The sequence below is a fragment of the Pipistrellus kuhlii genome, unplaced genomic scaffold, assembly GCF_014108245.1.
Source record: "Pipistrellus kuhlii isolate mPipKuh1 unplaced genomic scaffold, mPipKuh1.p scaffold_m20_p_16, whole genome shotgun sequence".
Classification (NCBI taxonomy): Eukaryota; Metazoa; Chordata; class Mammalia; order Chiroptera; family Vespertilionidae; genus Pipistrellus; species Pipistrellus kuhlii.
This window is the reverse complement of record NW_023425471.1, coordinates 15,083,959-15,100,112: the sequence shown is the minus strand read 5'-3', so window position 1 is coordinate 15,100,112 and position 16,154 is coordinate 15,083,959. Positions and strand designations below refer to the sequence as shown.

Genomic DNA, 16,154 nt, shown 5'->3' with positions numbered 1-16,154 from the left:
AGTGTCAACCTGCGGGAAGGGTCCTGGGTTCAATTGCAGCTAAGGGCAAGTACCTTGGAAGGCAGCTTTGTTCACCACTATACCACCAACGCAACTTAAGGGCAAGTACCTCGGTTGCAACCAATCGACGTGTTTCTCTCACATCGATATTTCTCTCTGTCTTTCCCTCTTTCTCCCACTCTCTCTGAAAATCGATGGAAAAATAACTTCGGGTGAGGATTAAAAAAAAATTTACATATTCCTATTGGAACTCTTAAGCTATTGGTTTTCAGCTTGGATAAACATCAGAAGCTTTTCCTCATTCAAAGCACCAAAGGGAAAAACCAAACACCACTGGTCCTCTGGTCTGTTTCGTACTCACGTATTTTTGGCTTGTCCATCTCGGAAACACATCTGTCCCACCAAGGCAGCAGACTGGTCCCCCAAACACTGAAAGTGTAAATGACAAGAAAGGACACTAAGACAATGTCATTCATTTCCTTTTTATAAGAGCCATAGAATTTATCTTTCCTTTTTTATTTATCAAGGAATGAATTATTTATGCTTTTTTGCATTGCCTCCAGTTGGCCATTTTCTCAGGTGTTAATACCCCTATGAGACAATAGGTAGGGAAAGGGACCATAAGAATTAATTTGTTCAAAAGATTCTCGACCCACATGAGAACAAGAATTAGCTGATTTTGCTGCTAATGGGGCAGATAGATTAAGATATAACAGGAAAGCCTTGACAAGGAAGGGGTGAGGGTGGGGAGGCAGCAGGGAGATATTAGGCGGTGAAACTTACCCCAGATATTGGCACACCTTCCAAGGCCCCAGCTTTCTATTAAAAATTTAAAAACGGATTATGAGTAATCACAAACGGTTGGCTCTACGAACGTAACTGCTATGGGAATGAACATGAACAGTGACATGCCAGAGCATGTGGGGCAGACAAGACAAAGCAAGTGTTTCAACTACATGAGTGGTTCAGAGACAGACATGAGACACATTCCTAAAATGACAAGAAGAGACATGGCATTGGAGAATGGACATGAAGCACTGGACTGGGAGGCTCAGGATTCCTGGGCTGTACTCCTGCTGGTAAGTATGAAGCCACTGATCAGGCCACTGAAACTTCTCTGTGTCTCGATTTATTTATCTACATAAGGGGCCTGGGCTACATAAACACTGACATCCATTAGCTCTTTGCTATTATCGCCATTACTAAGAAAAGACTAACGCATTCTTTCAAATGAACATATCAATAGCTACGAAACCAGCACGGAACTTAGTTATTTTGGAAGACTGCATTTTACCAACTATTCTTCCTGCTCACACAGCTCTTAAAATAAGTAACACAGCGGTGTTCAGGTATTGGGTACTACTAGTTCATAGCCAACATCATTCCTTAAGTTTAGATAAGCAAGAGATCATTTATATCTTGAGCAGGGGTTTTTATTTTGATTAAGCATAGCCAGCATTCCAGGAATAAAAACAAAATTTAAATGGCTGACGCACTAACACAAAGCAATCTGTACTAGTATTAAGGAATTAAGGGAAAGGAATGTGTTCCCTGAGGTAAGTGTGATGTACTAGGAAGTGTACCAAACAAAAGCTTGGACTCACCCCTCAGTCTGCCACTTTGGGGGCCAGTTTCCTGGCCTCTGGGGAGCCTTGGGCCCCCTATCTGTTAGAGTGAGGGTATGAACAGAAGCCACCTCATATGGCTCTGATGATAAGGAAATAATAGCATAATAACGTGGAAACCCTCTCTAACAAGCATGTCAACCTCGCAGCCCACAGGCCACATGCGGTTCAGCCAATATAATGGCATGTAAGAAATGTTTTAATAAAAAATTTCGTAACTTAATTTTTACAATATCCTGTTATACATAATTATTAACAAACTACAACATTCGCTAATGACTGATGACTAGAATTGTGTTGCATTCATTTCCCTTAGACACAGGCACATCATTTCTCTCCACTAATACCAGCAGTGAATATTTTAGCAGCAGATTGCCACATCATTAGTCTTGTACTGACTTGTTTGGTGTGCGCAACAGGAAATATTTCACTTTCGGAGAACAAGAAAAATAGGTTTATTTGCATTAGGCTTATTAATCTGTGCAGTTATTCAAGGTCTGGTAAGTTAAAATGTTCAAGAAAAAATATTAATTTTTATTAAAATGTTCTATTATTTTATGCTAACGATTAGTCATTTATTTCAGCCCTTTGTATTCAGCATGTCTCTATTTAAATAAACCCACGTTTCTATGAAAATAGAAGCTTTTGCTTTTTTTTGCAGCCCACATAAACTTAAACCTTGTTTATTTGAGTTTGACATGCTTGCTTTACAGGATAGAAAACATCCTCAGAGAGTGGATATTCTAGTTCTCCCCTGCTCTCCTATTAATTCAAGACCTGCTATTTTTACTTACTGAAGCTGGATATTAAGTGAAGGGTAAATTTCATAAAAGGCTAAAAGTGAACCAGCAGGAAACCTAGAGGCTGTATATCTTAATATATTTAAATAGCAAAATATGCTTTTGCTTATATTATTATCAAACTACCAGCAGGATCTACTATGTGAGGTCAGGCAGAGAAAGAGTTCCGTTTTCTTTTGAAAGGAGGGGTTTCTGGAAGATTCCTGGGAACATCCTCTGGTGAAGCATGCAGAAAAAGCAACAGTGCATTTCCAACTAACTGGTCTGAAAGGTTGGACAAGGTAGATGTTTAGGACATTTCAGAGCCACATCTATTATGCTAAAGCCAAAGCACATCACAACTGTACTTTGTAATGGGGGCCATCAGAATTTCTTATGCCAGGAAACTACCCATGTCTTTTAGTTTGAAACATTACTCTCAGTCTTATGGAAAACTTAAAAAACAAACAGATAAGATTGAAAACTTTTAAAAACCTAAAGCTCAACTAGAGCTTATAATAATTTGAAGAGTTGTGAGTCTAGATAACTGTTTAGTAAATGGACTTCCGCTTGTTTAACACTAAATGGAAGTGCACTGTATCTTTTCCGAATGAATGGGTAGAATAATTCGTGGGAAACCTACTCACCAGGCTATGAGAGATTTTCTATAGTCAGCAAGGGGGAAAAAGAGGGACAGAAGCATCATATTTTAAATGCAAGAGAAAATGAAGCCAGTTAAACGTTTGTTTTTTATTCCAACCATCCTCTGAAACGGTTTCTCAAGAACAATTTTTCCCCCACTGACTCAAGTCACTTTGTAAATAGCTATAAAAGCATCAAGGCATTTTTCCTATAGATAAGCAGTGACTAACCCTTTAAAAAAATGCATGTTGGCCAGACCTGCATGGCTCAGTGGTTGAACATCGACCTATGAGTCAGGAGGTCACCAGTTCAATTTCTGGTCAGGGCATATGCCCGGGTGGCGGCTCGATCCCCAGTGGGGGCATGCAGAGGCAGCCGATCAATGATTCTCTCATCATTGATGTTTCTTTTGCTCTCCTCCTCTCTGAAATCAATTAAAAAATAGTTTTAAAAACTGCATATTGCTGTAAAAGGCTTTATTATGAATGAAACATTTAAGAATTCTTGCTCAAGCTTTATCCAGAGCACTTAGTATTCAACTTAATTATTATTAAAACTACAAAAAGAGTTTCTAATATTTGCCATGTCTATTTTTTCTACAATTTTTCTTAGATGTATTCTTAATTTTTAGCATAAATTCCAGATTTTTGTGTCCAAACATCAGTTTGAAACCTCCTAGAGCTTTTCATCCCTGATGTGTAATCAGAGATACTCAATGATGCTAAGCGATTTTTTTTTTTTTGCTGAAACTACTTTTTCTCTGAGTTTCAATGAAAGCAAAAGCAAAAATGTCCATTATAGAACAGTTTAATTAGCCATCACATATCAGAAACAGATTCTTTGCTCTCAGTTTCTTTGCTAAAGTTTTGCTCAGGCTGACAAAGAATGTAATCTAAAATATGGTTTGGCCATTAAAAAGAGATTATATACCAACTATTTTTAAATAAAAAATAAATTTAAAAGAAGAGACTCAAGAGAAAAAAGAACACCACTAAAATGTGAAGAGACCTTCCCATAAATTAAAAGCAGATACCACAGCTACTAAACAGTTATTTGGATTAAAAGAATAGATCAAATATTCCCATGCCACCCTGTGTAATTAGACTATCCCAGTAATACTTCAAAAGTATAATACTCAAAGAAAAGCCAATTCAAGTTTATACAATATAAAATGAATTGAAAAAGAATCAATGATTTTTAAGTTATAAAGCCATTTTAAATACTAACATTTTAAGTTATATTCTACCAATGTTCAGAGAGAAGTCACAACCCTCAAACTATCAAATGTTACCCAATTGATTTAAGTTCTGAATAGTAAAATTTTGAAAATGGAAATTTATATTTACCATTAAGCCATAGATTTCAGAAGAACTCCGGACATTTGGAAGAATTTTCATTGGAATTTCAAAAAATCTGAAAGAGAAAAAAATAACAACAATAAGATAAGGTTGGGTATTTAACACTGTTTTAAATAAATATCTGGAAACATTTATATTCACTTAAAGGTAAAAATGTAAGTAACAGCCGAAACCGGTTTGGTTCAGTGGATAGAGCGTCGGCCTGTGGACTGAAGGGTTCCGGGTTCGATTCCAGTCAAGGGCATGTACATTGGTTGCTGGCACATCCCCGATAGGAGGTGTGCAGGAGGCAGCTGGTCAATGTTTCTCTCTCATCGATGTTTCTAGCTCTCTATCCCTCTCTCTTCCTCTCTGTAAAAAATCAATAAAATATACTTTTTAAAAATGTAAGTAACAATTAGTAAATGGATGTATTTGAGTATAAAATTAAATAGTAACAAATAGACCAGCATAACATAGTTGCATGACTAGATATTTAACATTCTAATTTTATTCAAGCCAATTAATAAAACATAGCTGAAACTGGTTTGGCTCAGTGGATAGAGCGTAGGCCTGGGGACTGAAAGGTCCCTGGTTTGATTCCAGTCAAGGGCATGTACCTTGGTTACGGGCACATCCCCAGTAGGAGGTGTGCAGAAGGCAGCTGATCGATGTTTCTCTCTCATCGATGTTTCTAACTCTCTATCCCTCTCTCTTCCTCTCTGTGAAAAATCAATAAAATCTATTTATAAAAAGTAAAAGTAAATAAAAAGCACACAGAAACCAAAGTACTGTTCTGAAAGAACCTTTTAGATTAGATTCTCTAATCTTCCTTGGAGAATAATCAAGGCAATTATTTAATTTGGCATGTTTATTGCACATGCAACAATAGTCTCTCTTAAAAGACTACACAAGTCTACGTTGCATGTTGTACTAGAAATACCACCATTGAAAGTTTAGTGCTCCATTGATGTTGGAAAATAATAAGATTTAGTTTATAAGTAGTTAACATATTTGGAATACTGTTCTTAGGGGAAAACACAACTCACTCGCAGAGCTCTTTATCCCATTCCAAAGAATGAATGTTGAAAAGCATCGTCCTACTTGCATTTGTTACATCTGTACAGTGGACGCCTCCATTGATTCCTCCTGTCAGACACTAGACAGAATAAAAAGGACATGTTAAGTCTGTACTTATCTGCAATTCTATTTACATTTTGTTAAGGGCCATAATCAGCAGCAGGGCATATAAAGCACAATGACACATTTTAATTCCTTAATTTTCTAGTTTTCAGCAATGTCCAACAGAAATATAATGTGAGCTACATTTGTAATTTAAATTATTCTAGTAGCTACACTTGAAAAGCATAAAGAAGCAGGTGAAATTAATTTTCATACTACATATTTGATTTAACTCAATATATCCAAATATCCTTTCAACATAAAAAAAAGTATTACTGAGACATTGTACCCTTTTATTTTTATTTATTTTACTAGAGGCCCGATGCATGAAATTTGTGCAAGAGTAGGCCTTTCTTCCCCCAGCTGCTGGCACCAACTTCCCTCCGGCATCCAGGACCTGGGCTTCCCTAGCAGCCCCAGCTTCTCCAGAAAGTCTTCTGGTCTAATTAGCATATTATACTTTTATTATTATAGATTTTTTATTTTTTAAAATATATTTTTATTGATTTCATCATAGAGGAAGAGAAAGGGAGAGAAACATCAATAATGAGAGAGAATCACTAACTGGCTGCCTCCTTACAGAATCAAGCTCATCCAGGCATGTGCCCAGACTGGGAATTGAAATGGGACTTCCTGGTTCATAGGTAGATGCTCAACCACTGAGCCACACCAGCTGGGCAAATTTTACCTTTTTTTATATTAACTCTTTGAAATCCAATATGTATTTTACGCTCATAGCACATCTCAATTCAGACTAGCCACATTTCAGGGCAAGTGACTACCATATTAGCACAGAACTAGTTAAGTGATTTAAAAAATCACTTTTGTCTTCATCCTTTTATCTTTGGAAAATGCAGTGTCTTACTAAGTCTGGCAAAGTGAAATACATTGAAATGTCTGCCTCTCAGGATCTGACTAAACTCTGTGCTGCTGCTATTCTTTTTGGTTTGTTTTGGAACAATTCTCATTGGGCTGTGCTTGCGTTGATGCAAGCACATTATCTTGAAAGTTTTAAACTCTAATGTTATAATACCCTTGGCCCAGAATGGAAAGCACTGATGCTTTTTTATTTTAATTCTTAAAAATGATTTAAATGTTTATTATTATTATTATTATTATTATTATTAATGCTGATTTCTTTTATGGGGAAGTAATGAGGTAAGAAAGGAATACTAGGCTCTAGCCAGTTTGGCTGTCTCAGTGGTTAGTGTGTCAGTCCTTGGATGGAAGGGCCTCTGGTTTGATTGATGTTGCAGGCTGGATCTCTGGCCCTGGGGCAGGGGGGGGGGGGCACATTCGGGAAGCAACCAATTGTGTCTCTCCCCCTGCTTTCCACTCTAACTAAAAAGTAATGGAAGTGTCCTCGAGTGAGGATTAACAAAAAAAACAACAAAAAGAAAGGAATAAAAGTGGAGAAAGACATCATGGTGGGGGATATGCTTCCTTGAGTACCCTGCAGTTCACAGTTCCCAAATTGTGCTTCTATTTATCCATGCTGAGTTTAGGCAAAAAGAAATTTCCACTATGATTTTTCATATTACCACTTAATTAAATACAAGACAGACAGCTGTGTAATGTTGAAAGCAAATGATAAAAGTAGCCTAGGCAGAGAAACCAAGATGGCAGCATAGGGTAGACACCGGAATGCAGCCTACCACAACAAATTTGAATTTAGAACTGAAAAACAGGGGAGGCATTGCCCTGAAGAGCCAGATGGCTGGCTGAGAGGAGGCTCTGCCATCTGGGAAGGAGAGAGAAGGCACGCTGAACCTCAGGACCTGTGAAGGTTCAGAGAACTGTGTGCTCGAAAAGGCGCTGGCTTAATCCCGGTGCGGAGAGGAGGGGCCGGACCGAGATTGCTGCTGGCTTACTCCCTGCACGCAGAGAGGGCGGGCCAGGCTGAGTTCGCTACTGGCTTACTCCTGGCACGGAGAGGGCGAACAGCTAACGCGGCTGGCTTTCTTGTCCGAGGGGAAAACAGAATCACCCTATTGCTCTGATAAACGGCCCCAGACAGGGAGAGGCCAGACTGTCAGGCAGTGGGCAGAGATCTCTTGGAGGTGTGTGAAGCCAGAGGCCATTACTGTGGGACTTGGGGAGGAGCCGAAGGGAAAACAAAGTTTGTCTGCACCAACCTGAGACTCCGCCCTACCTGTGGCTGAGCACAGAAGCTCTCCCAGAGGCTGGCTTTCTCTAAGGAGGGACTTGCAGGAATCCAAAGCTTGTCTGCGCCTTTACCAAAGAGGTGCGCGTGCACCTGCAACCAATCTTCCAAAACTCTCCATGAACAGGACTTTTCTAAGGCGAGACTGACAGGGAACCAAAGATTGTCTGCACCATCCCGAGACCCCGCCCTATTCAAGCAGAGTACAGAAACCCTCCTAGCTGAGACACTGCTGATCCTCACAGCCAATTGGCTTGGAGATCAACGCTTCCCAGTGATATGAACAATAAGCAAGGCTTAACAACAAGACTGCACACACAGCCCACAAAGGGCTACACCAAGACTGTCTACTGCAGGTAACTGGGAAGGCTGTGCTACTGGGCTCTACCAGAACACATAGCACACAAAGCTATTCCATCAAATCAGGGAAACAACTAAAATGCAGACAAGAAAAAGGACACAAAGGAAGGAGATGGAGGAAAAGAAAAGATTGGACATTGAGTTCAAAACTACAGTTATAAGGTTATTCAACAATATCCTAAAAAAGGCCAATAAAATAAATGAGACCTATGAGGATATGAAAAGGGAGCAACTAGAAATAATAAGGGATAAACAAGAAATGAAGAAAACATTGTCTGAAATAAAAAATATTATACAAAGTCCTAAAAACAGACTGGAAGATCGCAAGAATCAAGACAAAGATTTAGAACACAAAGAGCCAGAGGACACTCCTCTGCAGAAGGGAGAAGATAAGAGAATCCAGAAAGTTGAAGATAGTGTAAGAAACCTCTGAGACAATTTCAAGCGAACCAACATCAGAATTATGGGGATTCCAGAAGAGAGAGAGCAAGATACCGAAAGAGTACTAGAAGAAATAGTGACAGAAAACTTCCCCCACCTGGGGAAAGAAATAGACTTACAAGTCCAGGAAGCCTGCAGAACCCCAAACAAAAGGAATCCAAGGAGGACCACACCAAGACATATCATAATTAAAATTCCAAGAGCAAAAGACAAAGAGAGAATATTAAAAGCAGCAAGAGAAAAGCAGGTAGTGACCTATAAAGGAGCACCCATAAGATTGTCAGCTGATTTCTCAACAGAAACCATGCAGGCCAGACAGGAATGGCAAGAAATATTCAAGGTGATGAATAACAAGAACCTACAGCCAAAAATAATCTACCCAGCAAAGCTATCACTCAGAATCAAAGGACAGATAAAGAGCTTCACAAATAAAAAAAAGCTAAAAGAGTTCATCACCACCAAACCAGAATTATATGAATTGCTGAAGGAGGTTATTTAGGAAGAGGAAGAAGATAAAGATAAAAATTATGATCAATAAATACGTAGCTATCAACAAGTGAATCTAAAAACCAAGGGAATTTAAAAATCTGATGAACAATATTAACTGGTAAATATAATAGAATCAGAGGTATGGAAGGGGAGTGGACTGACGATTCTCAGGGAAAAGGGGAGTGGGGGTGCGGGAAGAGACTGAACAAAAACTGCACCTATGGATGAGGACAATGGGGGATGGGGAAAGGACAGAGGGTGGGGTGGGAACCTGGTGAAGGGGAGCAATTGAGGGGGGGAAGAGGATCACATTTGTAATAATCTGAACAATAAAGATTTATTTTTAAAAAAATTAAAAAAAAGTAGCCTCGGCATTTTATTATGTTAAATAATCATCTCTTCTAAGAAGTGCCTAGTGGAAAACTTTATGGTAGACAAGAGAAAAAGGCTACCTAAATTAGTGATTACTAATGACCTAAATCACTTATTCTAAAGATAATACATGAGATGTTTGGGTAATCATCCTCTATTTGTACTGATATAAAGCAAGAGGGAAAAGAAAGATGAAGTAAGCAAAAATGCCTCTCAAAGGAAGGCTGAAATGTTCTGCTATTTCTTCGGTGACTTTTCTGAATAAAAGTTGCCAACAGAAAAGTTTGAACTCCTAAAAGAAAACAGAAAGTAGGCAAGGCGGTTTTAAAAAGTGTCTTTAAATTTTTTCCGTACTTGCATCTACTGAAACATACCCAAATGAGCCATGAATCAATAGTCCCAAAAAGAGCTCTATCTTCTTCAACAGCCCTTTGAACTTTTTTCACGTTGTCCAGAAGCCAACGAACTTTGACGGCACTGAAGTAAGTGCTAAGTGGAAGGCCTGTTTTGGACTGAAAAGAATTGCAAATTAAATTCATAGCAGTTTAAAATAAAACAAAACACCAAACCCCAAACCCCCACAAATCACAAAATATCCAGTTGCCTTAAATAGGCAACTCCATGCATGGTATTATGGGTAAAAATACTTGATCTCCTGGCAGAGGAAAGCATATTCATGAACAAAGATCAGTGATACGTTTGCAGTTCAAAGAGCATCCACGTAGCAAGGTAGCAAGGTAAAGAGAAAAGGAAATAACATAACACCCTGTAATCTAGACTTCTGCGATGACTTAGTCCAAAGCTTTGCCTTTTATTTTATATTCCATGAAAGTGATATTGAAACTATCAATAATCATGGGGTACTGTATATCAAATTATAAACTGATGACCAAAACTAGAAAATTTTGTTCTAAAACACGGGACTTCACATTATGTTGATGTGTATAAAATTTTACATTATAAATATATATTTACACACATTCATATTCAAATAATATAGTATAAAATTAGTGGCGAATAAGAAAAGCTCAAAGACACAGATTAAAGCAAAACAGAGCAGCTCTCTGTAAGAAAGTAGTTGCCTAGATTAGTGAATAAATTAAACAAAGAGGGAAAGTGAATCGAATTAAGGTTAAAGTGTAATAATAAAACACACATGGCTTATTAATCTTGAGAATGAATCAGGTCCAACTCTTATTTTTGTTTCCATACTAAATATCAAATTTTTATTAGTGGTTAAGAAAATACACACATCAAAATAATGCCAACTATCTTTTCCCTCCATATCCCTCCATATCCCATATCTCATTTATCACCTAACTACAAAAAGTGATATTTTTTCCTTTTTATTTCCTATGGATATGTTTGGTAAGGAAATTCAAGCCAAAGGATTTAATACTTTAATGCAGCCTGTAAATTAAGAGTATTAACTTAGGGCTTCTAGCTTCCCTAGGGAAAAAAAAAATAGATAAATGATCAAACATGATGAAAGGAAATAATTTATGGGATTATTCTCCCACAAAACTAATAGTGAGGTACTATGCATTATCTCATTTTCATAACTTAGGTAGAAAGTGTAAACATTGCTCAAAATAGCGTTAGAGAGAAAAACATGAATCCCTGGGAGTACAATGTACCTAAATATAAGGGTCAAGATTGGATAGGGTGAGAAAGAGAACAAAATAGAAAATGACAAGGGTATATTCAGGAGTAGCCAGAAGTTATTTGAGTGGGTGGGGGCAGGGAATAGTTGTTAAACTGCTCTAATTAATAGGAGTTTAACAAACTTTTATTTTTATTGTTGACACTATTACAGATATCACCATTCCCCCACTCTTTGTCCACCTCCACCCAACTTTCCCTCACTCCCCTTTCCCTCTGGCCATCAACACACTGGTCTGTGTCTATGGGCTATGCATGTTTGTTCTCTAATCTCTTCATCTTCTTTTATCCAATCCCCCCTCCCCTCTGAGAGCTGTCAATCTGTTCCATGCATCCTGAAATTAATAGAATTCGAACATCAGTTTTAAAACCAAGAACCACAAGAAGTTGTCACAAGGAAAAATTAAAAGGGATAAATAAAAAACAGAACTTCCTTTTGAATACTAGGGGAATCTGGTCTTGACCTTGCTAAGAAAATTGCCTGTTTCTAAAATTCTCTATCCATTTATCTGAAGAGAGATCAACCAACATAAGGACTGAAAACCAGGCCATTTTTCATTAGCCATATGCATATGAAGAGAGTGGAAGTATTCAATAAAGAGGTCAATAGCCCAGCTGGTGTGGCTCAGTGGTTGAGATATGGCTCATGAACCAAGAGGTCACCGGTTTGATTCCCCGCCAGGGCACATGCCTGGGTTTTGGGCTTAATCCTCAATGAGGGGTGTGCAGGAGGCAGCCAATCGATGTTTCTATTGCTCTATTCCTCTCTCTTCTCCTCTCTCTAAAAATCAATTACAAGATATATTTAAAAAATATTTAGTTTAAAAAAAAGGTCAATAAAATGACTCTGACCAGTGTGGCTCAGTTGGGTGGAGCTTTGTCCAGTACACCAAAAGGGGCCAGGTTTGATTACCGGTTGGGGCATGTACGGTTGGCAATCAATGTTTCTTTCTCACATGGAAGTTTCTCTCTCTCTCTCTGCCCTTCCTGCCTTAAAATCAATCTCTCTCTTTCTAAAATCAATAAAATGATCTTCTACTTTCTCTCTCTGAATCCATATGCCTAAACACTAAAAAGTGTCCAGAACTATGGATAGTAGAAAACAAGAGGGATGGATTTCTTCATATATACTATATATATATATATATATATATATATATATATATATATATATATGGTATATATAGATATATATGTATATATATATATATATATATTATTGATTTTGTACAGAGAGGAAGGGAGATAGTTAGAAATAGAAACATCGATGAGAGAGAGTCATCGATCAGCTGCCTCTTGCACACCCCCTGGGGATATGGCCGCAACCAAGGTACATGCCCTTGACTGGAATCGAACCTGGGACCCTTCAGTCCGCAGGCCGACGCTCTATCCATTGTGCCAAACTGATTTCGGCAAGAGGGATGGATTTCTTCAAAGGCACGGTTCAATTACAGGAGCACACCTTGGGTAATATGGCTTAAACCACAGGGGTACTTTATAATCCCCTGCAGCCAACCAATCTTAGAATATTATTCCTCCAATCAATCACAAGGCAAGGCAGAAATGACTTGATTTGTCCTCAACTATCTGCAGAGCATACTCTATAAATTGTATCGAATAACTATTGCGCAGTAAGATGTAAGGCCCAAATAGTCCTTTTAAATGAGCATTTTTATAGTATACTTTTGAAGAGATCTCTTACCTTGATAAAGTTATTTCCTGGCATTCTTTTAGTAAGATTCTCAACGGTAGTCTGGGTTCTTAGATCAAGCCAAACTATAGATAAAAAAAATTAATATACATGAAAAACTTCACTAAAAACAAATCAGTTCTTAATCACTGTCAAGGACAGGAGACTGATTAGTTTCCATAAGCAATTAAAATGCTATAGCTTTCAAAAGACAGAAATTAGAAAATTAGAAATGAATGGGCATATTGTTAGAGGAGACTAAATTTAAGAGTGAGAATTTTAAGCTTTTAGGCAAAATCACAAACCCAGTTAGGAGAACAATACAAACCTTAGGGTGCTTATTGCGTATTTTGTATCCATTTTGTAAAGAAAAAAAAAAACCAAAAATGTTTTGGATATGGATTTTCTAAGCATACATGAGTGCAAGAGAAAATCTAAATGGTAATCAAGCTAGTTGCCAAGGCAGAATGCACAGCCCAGGATCACCATACTGTGTATAAAGCACATATGTTTGAAAACTTGGGAGCAATTTGTTATAGATTAGAGAACCTGATACGATTATCTAGGGGAAAATAAGATTGATTCTCTTATGTATGAAATTCTTAATCACATTAAATTCTTTCAAGGTGAACAAGAACCTGGAATCATTAAAATAATTATTTCACCATTCTTTCTCCATGCTGGATTGTAAAAACACACACACACACAAACCCTCCATTGTAACAGAACATTATTTTTAACTAAATAACTATCATTCATTTTCTGATCCCCTATTAGAAAACATTTGTTCTGCTTCATGACAAAGGCTTGAGAAAGAGAAAACATTAAATGATACAGACAGCAATTGTGAAAGGTAACCAATAGGATCGGCTGAGCTTTATTTTGCCAGATTTAAGTTTTGTACTTAACTTTTATTAACTTTTAACGTGTTCGTGGTCACTAGGTATTTTTAGGCACTGACTATGCTCTGATTACTCCCATGGTCTATTTAAAGGACACAAGGGAAGATTGTACAGGTTGGTCCACCACACCTTCAAATACTGATAGTTATTGTCTAGTTTGGGTCACCCGTCACTACTACTTCTTTCTCTTCATTTAAAAAAACGAGTGAAATTCCGGTAGTGAATTTTAATCAATTATTTCTAATGACTTAAACTGTCATTTCCCTTGAGTACTGTCTGTGCTGGATTGACAGTGGCTACAGCAATCCCGGGGTTGAGATTTAAACAGGGAACTTCAGGACACTCTACTGGTTTCCACGGGTGTGAAACGCAGCAAGCAAAGGCTTGTCACAACCAAGGAAATAGGAGCCAAAGAGGAAATGGAAGGCAAACACAGCCTACAGATGACGTCTGCATTGGCTGCCCAGCACCCATTCATCTTCTTCCTGGGAGAAGTTATCTCCAATTCTCTTTAGGCAAGCAACCTTCTCTCATCCTCTGCCATGTGGTTTGCCTGAGATTCTACCCCACCTCCAGCAGACAGCACTCATGCCTGGGATTTGAGAGGTCAAAACCCTTGTGTCCAGTATCCTGTCCAGACCCCAGCGGTAGGTTCAGAAGAGAGCCATGTGGTCTCATCAGCCACACTGAGATTTGTGCTCAGTATGCAGGAGTCCCTCTTCTCAGCTCAGATTGGCAGTGTGTGGCTGGGGCCTGCTGCCCTCGGGAGAGAGAATTGAATCGGCCACATCTGGAGCCATCCCAGGAACAGACTTGTGGGGATCCGGGTGACTGAGTCTGGAATAAATCAGCACCTGAACTAAGCTACCCCGGGATTGCTGGTTCCATGAGCAAAATAATTACTTAAAAAAATTTTTTTTTCTTTCAGTGTGGCTGAGTTTTCTATTACTTGCTCTGTGATTACTACAGCTATTAGCAGCAGCAGCATGGAGTTGGCAAGATGTGCCATGTCCAGGGAACAAGGGCAGTCCACTTTTCACACAGTGGACGTATTGTATGACTCTGACAAAGTGGATTTTCCTCATGAGGCAAGCAGGTATTAATGACTCAATAGGAGTAATTGGGAAAAGTAGAGCAATTTGAAGGAAAAAGTATTAAACCTGGGAGTTAGAATTAATATCTTGACCCTCGGGTTTTTTGTTTGTTTGTTTGTTTGTTTTTGTTTTTTAAATATATTTTATTGATTTTTTACAGAGAGGAAGGGAGAGAGATAGAGAGCTAGAAATGTCGATGAGAGAACATTGATCAGCTGCCTCTTGCACACCCCCTACTGGGGATGTGCCCGCAACCTACGTACATGCCCTTGACTGGAATCGAACCTGGGACCTTTCAGTCCGCAGACCGATGCTCTACCGCTGAGCCAAACCGGTTTCGGCTCTCAGTTGTTTTTTTAAACTACAGTGGGTTAGGGGTTTAAAAGCAATTTAATGAGCTTGGATGACCTATTTTAAAAAACGAAATAGGTTGGATTAGAGTTGAAAATATCAGAGCTCACTGAACTTGGTAGGATAAGTACTGGCTTGTGAAACTTTTGTTTTAGCTCTGTGGGTTTGCTGAATCATGATGCAAAATATATTTCTTGCCAAGGGAAATGAATGAGACATGAAAGCCATTGCTCTAAGCCTTTTGTTGAATGACTCAAAGCCTTCTAGATCAGCATTCTTCTGTATTTTAATGGATATAACAATCACTAGGGAGCTTAAAGATGACCCCAATACCCAGAAATTCTAGGATAATAGGCCTGGGAAGGTGGCACAGAAATACACTTCTTGTAAGAAAACTGCTAGACTCCATAGCAGTTGTTCTTACTCAGAAAGCACACCATAACTACCTGAAAAACTTGGAAATCACACATGAGGCCTCACCTTGCAGGATTCTGGTTGCAGGTCTAGGCAAGGAAGGCCCGAGTGTTTCTACTTTTGTCATAAACATCCCAGGTTTGCCGGGCCAGTGTTGCTCAGTGGTTGAGCATCAACCTATGAACCAGGAGGTTATGGTTCAATTCCCGGTCTGGGCACAAGCCTGGGTTTCAGGCTGGGTCCCCAGTAGGAGGTATGGAGGAGGCAGCCGATCAATGATTCGCTCATCATTGATGTTTCTATCTCTCTCTCTCCCTCTCTCTTCCTCACCTAAATCAATAAAAATATATATATTTATATTTTAAAAAACCAACACATCCCAGGTTCTTCAGTATTATACTAGAACTTGAGAACCTCTTCTCTAGGGCATGTTCTTTAGGATACTGGATTTGTTTCAGTCATTTATTAAAAAACAAAACTAAGACAGGTAATGATAATCAAGTAATTCCCAGGGTCTGTGACTCTGGTGCTCCTTGACAAGGAACACTTAAGTAACTGGGCACTTTACTCTTCATGTGAAAGCTTGAAGTATCCACAGTGGTATCCGAAGAATGTACTTCCTGTCCCCTCCCCCCACCAAAGAGTCAAAA

General features: G+C 38.6%; 1 protein-coding gene across 9 annotated transcripts in view; it reads right to left on the bottom strand.

Annotated features, from left to right (window-relative positions):
• The window catches only part of GK (glycerol kinase), a 69,576-nt gene that overhangs the window by 24,258 nt on the left and 29,164 nt on the right, over nucleotides 1-16,154 (bottom strand). For 6 of the 9 annotated variants that reach the window (XR_004988295.2, XR_004988294.2, XM_036439719.2 and 3 more), the window contains 7 exons: nucleotides 12,756-12,829; nucleotides 9,766-9,903; nucleotides 5,433-5,542; nucleotides 4,393-4,459; nucleotides 3,052-3,069; nucleotides 784-819; nucleotides 362-429 (listed from right to left, as the gene is read on the bottom strand). Coding sequence is in view for 7 of the 9 variants with exons in the window: in XM_036439719.2 (XP_036295612.1) it covers nucleotides 362-429; nucleotides 784-819; nucleotides 3,052-3,069; nucleotides 4,393-4,459; nucleotides 5,433-5,542; nucleotides 9,766-9,903; nucleotides 12,756-12,829 (511 nt within the window). In the remaining 2 variants the exon portion in view is untranslated. The remainder of the gene's footprint in view (nucleotides 1-361; nucleotides 430-783; nucleotides 820-3,051; nucleotides 3,070-4,392; nucleotides 4,460-5,432; nucleotides 5,543-9,765; nucleotides 9,904-12,755; nucleotides 12,830-16,154) is intronic. The other 3 variants (XM_036439718.2, XM_036439723.2, XM_036439724.2) reach the window with 1 other exon arrangement.